Genomic DNA, 5,031 nt, shown 5'->3' with positions numbered 1-5,031 from the left:
CTTCCAACATACATTTATGTTCAAACAACTTGAAAAGTGAATTTTGCATCCGATGACCCCTTTAACGACCACATTTAATAGACATGGCTGTTGTTTGAAAAAAGGCCTATTTCTCTCAAATATTGTTCACAAATCTGTCTAAATCTGTAGACTAAATCTGTATCTGTAATCTAAGACTATCATAATTTACGCTTACAGTCTTTTTTACACTTCCACAACTCTTACCCTGCGTATGCAAATCTTTTAGGCATTATTTTACCTTCATAATATATTACTTCTATATAGATGTTATATTACGTTGCTTAAGACTAAGCTAGTGGCAAACATTTAAATATGGTACATGATACTCTTACATTAAAAGTTAGGCCTATGAGGAGAATTTTAAAATAAAACCTAGCCTTGACAATTCTGTTTTTGCTTTGTCAGTATGGTGTATGGAGTGTAGATTGATGTGGGAAAAAAAGTAATTTAAAGCAGTTTAACATAAGGCAGCAACATAACAAAATGTGAAAAAAATGAACGGGGTATGAATACTTTCGCAAGGCACTGTATATATATATATATATACAGTATCTCTCAACCCTTACTGTTAGTTCTTGTGAATTTCAAACACCACAATATGACAATACACATATACGTTTATTGTAATTTAGAAGATGCAAATGAAGTACACACTGTAAAATGGAACATACCATAACAAAGATCCAAAGTTGCCCAGAAAAGAACACACAGTCTAACAACATGCATGCATGGATCCACAAAAACATGGGCACACAAACACACACTACCTTTCTTTCCCACAATTATCCTTACTATGCCAAACAAATTCACATATCTAACAAGAGTACAAAGCCTAAATAGCACAGTATTTAAACATTTAATTACATTTAAATATGGTCACCTTTAGTGATCATCTTGCAATTCATATTTTGATGACATTGTTATCTACACTCATTTCATGGAAAAATCCTAGATATTATCCTTATAAGCATTATAGATTAATTAATTGAAAACAAAAATCACGGTGGTGTCAGCAGTGATAAATTCATTGCACTTTACATTACCAAACTGTACTTTGAATTTAATTTCACATAAAGAAAATCAATCAACTAAAATGGAGTAGAAATTACTCAAATTATTCTGACAAATTAAATGGATGGAGTCAAATTGTTGTTATAAGATAATAATGAAAACATTTTTTACATTGTAGAAGTTAAATGCACATTTAAACCTGTGAATGTCACTGGTGTGATCTGACATGTGCGTACAGAGACTGATCCTGACTGATCTTTGCTTTGGCTCTTCTAGTGTTCAGAGGTTTCTGACCAAAACTAATGGCTGCATAATTCAGGGTGTCTTCATTCTAATATTAAGAGAGAAAAATGACACGATATGGCATAATATAGACCAAAAGTCCTAACGTTTTTATATTTGAAACTTTATTATTATTATATATTTTTTAAGTACTAATAACTAATATCAAATTGATAAAAACAGAGTACTGTAAATGTAGTCAATAGTCCTTTCTACATTTAAGGTCTCAAACAGAAAAAAATGATGAACTTACTTGACTCTCTTGAGATGTAGGCACTTTGGAAAAATAAGAAACAGTCTTGGTAAATTGATAAATGGCCATCATATGTAATTTTTACTCTGTCAATTTTGCATTAATATAATAAATTATTTTATTCAAAAAGTCTTACCTTTATTCTGACCCCTGTATAGTTTTATTCCCAGAAAAACAACAAGGGCCAAAAATATGATGTTTACAATTCCAAGAGCAAGAAGAGCTGGATTCACATAAACACTCTCTAAAACAAAGTCAAAAATGAATTTTAATTTCTTAGATAACCTTTTTTCCCTCATTTATTAGATCAGTTCATTACAACGTACTCTGCTATATGAATCAAATGCTTTTCCAGAGACGAAAGATCAAACCAATTTAAACCAATTTTCACCTTCATCTTACCTCTAAAATTTAGTTCAGTTCCTTTTCCAAACAGTATCTCTCCACACGCAGCCACAGCACAGTAGTAAATCCCAGCATCAGAGTGACTGATGTTGCTCTTGAAGAGATTGTAGACACAGCTCTGTGTTTGAGACTCAGTGCTGTTCTCACACTGACCATTTCTCTCCCCTTTGGTGTAAAGGACTCCTTGAGATTCTCCCAAGCTTTGCCTGAACCAGTAGACACTGTGTTCTCCTGCACAGCTCTCAGTGAAGATTCTGCACTGCAAACTCACAGAATCCCCTGGATGAAGCTTGTCTATCGAAGACTGCTGAAGAGTTATGTGTCTGTCCACAGCTGCATCTTGAAAGGTGACATAAGTGGGACAGAAATGGTAAGGCCAAAAAAATCAGTTACCTCAAACCAAACCAATAGCAAACCAGCTAAAATAAGCAGAAAAACACACCTTTGACAAGTAATCTGGTTCCTGCACCCATTCCAACGGTGTAATACGATGAGACTACACAGTAATATGTTGCTGAGTCTGAACAAAAATAGCAGAAGGGCTTATTAAAAATGCTAATTCTTTCTCTGCCAGCAGGAGGCGCTTTTGGAATGGCAGAAATATAATGGTTTCCCGGGTAACAGCTGTAAACAAAGCAGCGCAGCACCAGACTTTGAAACGTGCAGCTCTCATGTTTAATCAATAAAATCAAGTTTAATCATAAAGCTACATCTCAATTTTTGTCATTCTGTCCTTAAAGGTGCTGTATGTAGGATTGACACTGAGTGGATGAACTAGGTGTTGTAGTCCAAATTCAAAATATTGGGGAGGGTTTTTTTCACCCGGCCCCTCCTCCTCAGACTTGATGCTTTAATAACATTAAAACGACTTGTTTTATCAAAGTCCTCATTCCAACTGGGTTGTTGATTTAAATATAAAGATACAATTTGTACGTTTTTTCTATCAGCCGTCTGTTTAAACCACGCTGTTGTCGTTTGCAGAAGCTTTGAAAAGGTGCAAGTGAGGTTCACATCTTCTCCGGCTTGACCTATTTTTACATTATCCTCCTGAACAACATCTGCATCAGAGGAGCAGACTGCAAAATGAAGCACACAACAGGCACCTTTTAAGCTGAAAGTGTTATGTAGTGTTAAATAAGTTGTAAGTAAATAAAGTTGTTAAAATACATTTTTACCTATTGTTGAGGAGAGTGAAACAATTAAGTAATATCTCATGATCAATCGTCTTCCAAAATGATCCTTGTGCTTTGAATTTCCCTGAAAAAGCGAATGATGATCACACTATCAATCCATTAACACATGGTAAAGAATAATGGTAGATAATAGATTAGACTAGACTGCGGTCTTACCATGTGTCCATCGGCCTCTGCTCCAAACAACTGATGCATGTATGCACTTTCACCTTAACTTTTATGCTTTCACACCCCTTGCCACATCAAAATGTCTAGAAAAAAATTCTAACCCAACCATTTTTCCGTTGCTCCAAAAAACATTTCTCATTTATTAATACACACATTATAAATACTACTGTTTAGTTACCAGTTTATAGTTAATGGAAGCTGGCTTCTCTCAAAACTGTCTGATTATGTTGTTTCGTTGCTACTAAAAATGCATTGTGGTTTGACAGAGGAAAATAGCAGGAAACATGTTCCAAAGCAAGTAACCTTTAAAGGGCCCCATATAAAAGTTCCTGTATTTAGTTAGTAGAAGTGATGCTGAGCATCCAAGATATGAAACTTTTAAATACAGTTTGAATCAATGGGTTGGCAGATAGCAGGGCATTATCAAGTTTAACTAATCTGGATTGATGAATGCATGGTTTTGCACACTCTAAGAAATATCTATAAAAAGGAATAAAAAGGAATAAATTATTTTTCCATATTGATTTTTCACAGGTGTTTTACCTGTATTTTAATTAAGGATTACATTGTATTGTGTTTAAGGGTAAGGAAATGTCCACTTAACTGATAATGCCATGGCAAACTTAACTGATAATGCAGAAAATTACCAGTACCTTTTCTTTTTCTTTTCTTTTTTTTCTCTCTTACAGTTCATATTGCACAATGGATTTGCACAATCGATTTTTTTGCAACCTCTCAACTAGCTATGTAAGCTCATAGTGTAGGCCAAGAAATATGTATTTTGTCAATTTCCAAGGAATGTATATTGGGGAGGGTTTTTTTCACCCGGCCCCTCCTCCTCAGACTTGATGCACATGCAGGTTACCAGATTGACAACACCAACAGGAATGAGCGCACTTGACGATGAATGAAAGGAAATAATTATAGCCTAATATGTTATGGCCTATAACCAATAAATGTCTGATAAAAAAAAAAAAAGGAAAACGACGACAAAAACAACAAAAAAGTTTATTACAAGAATATATGAAAGATGAATAGAGTTGGTGTATGTGGTCTAAAACAGTTTATTACACATTTCATAGTACATTGTTTGAGTGTTGTTCTTTCTCGATAAATGAATTTAACTCTAAAGTAGTGTTGCATGGTGACAAAAAGTAATTTAAATCTTAAAATAGGCAGAAACAAATAGGGGTGGTTGGCTCGTTTGGGGCGGTTCAGCGTATCTGCAGGATTTTTAAAATCAAATTTAAAACTTTTTTTAAAGAACTTTTAAGACCTGCACAAGAAAATGAATGCCATATGAGCGGAGTAGAGCAATGACTAAAATGACTGTAAAAAACATGATTTGCAGTTCTTAGCATGTTTGTTAAATATCAGCAAACATATTATGGTCTTTTTATGCTTTAGTAGAGTCAAAAACTTACATACAGCACCTTTAAATTTAAGACCTCTTGAATCATAATCGAGATTTGTACCATTAAATACTTTTTATGGCCTTAAATCTGATACAACTAAATTTGCACATAAATAAACGTACACCTGTAACACGGTTTCTGCCTCCATTTGTCCCTTATTCACATCAGGAAAGTCCGCTAGTTCACTTGCTTTGGTCCGGACCAAACACAATGTTGATTTTTTTTGTTTGGTGTGGTTCGCTTTCACACTGCCCTTTTTGCAAGTGAACCAGAACTGTGCTAA

General features: G+C 34.3%; 1 protein-coding gene across 2 annotated transcripts; it reads right to left on the bottom strand.

The window, feature by feature from the left end:
• Nucleotides 1-1,240: 1,240 nt before the first annotated feature.
• On the bottom strand, nucleotides 1,241-3,223 carry LOC107671504 (uncharacterized). Of its 2 annotated transcripts, none has more exons than XM_016464428.1 (7): nucleotides 3,148-3,223; nucleotides 2,815-3,048; nucleotides 2,415-2,537; nucleotides 1,970-2,311; nucleotides 1,704-1,811; nucleotides 1,568-1,590; nucleotides 1,241-1,363 (listed from the first exon to the last, which is right to left on the bottom strand). In XM_016464428.1, exons 1-7 carry the CDS (start codon nucleotides 3,185-3,187, stop codon nucleotides 1,241-1,243), a joined length of 993 nt encoding a protein of 330 aa, XP_016319914.1. In that variant the 5' UTR covers nucleotides 3,188-3,223. The 2 variants fall into 2 exon arrangements, with proteins under 2 accessions (XP_016319914.1, XP_016319913.1); XM_016464427.1 differs by having other exon boundaries at nucleotides 2,415-2,555; nucleotides 3,148-3,187.
• Between the last annotated feature and the right edge of the window lie 1,808 nt (nucleotides 3,224-5,031).

This window comes from Sinocyclocheilus anshuiensis, unplaced genomic scaffold, assembly GCF_001515605.1.
Source record: "Sinocyclocheilus anshuiensis isolate Anshui unplaced genomic scaffold, SAMN03320099.WGS_v1.1 scaffold4810, whole genome shotgun sequence".
NCBI classification, from domain to species: domain Eukaryota; kingdom Metazoa; phylum Chordata; class Actinopteri; order Cypriniformes; family Cyprinidae; genus Sinocyclocheilus; species Sinocyclocheilus anshuiensis.
The sequence above is the reverse complement of the archived record's forward strand: the minus strand, read 5'-3'. Positions and strand labels throughout refer to the sequence as shown.

What these genes read in the sequence shown, in the direction of transcription:
- LOC107671504 (XM_016464427.1), bottom strand. Translation starts at nt 3,187, where the DNA reads ATGAGATATTACTTAATTGTTTCACTCTCCTCAACAATAG. An exon ending in TTCACTCTCCTCAACAATAG is followed by an intron (nt 3,049 to 3,147) that starts GTAAAAATGTAT and finishes TTCATTTTGCAG; the next exon opens with TCTGCTCCTCTGATGCAGAT. An exon ending in AACTGAACTAAATTTTAGAG is followed by an intron (nt 1,812 to 1,969) that starts GTAAGATGAAGG and finishes ACTTTGTTTTAG; the next exon opens with AGAGTGTTTATGTGAATCCA.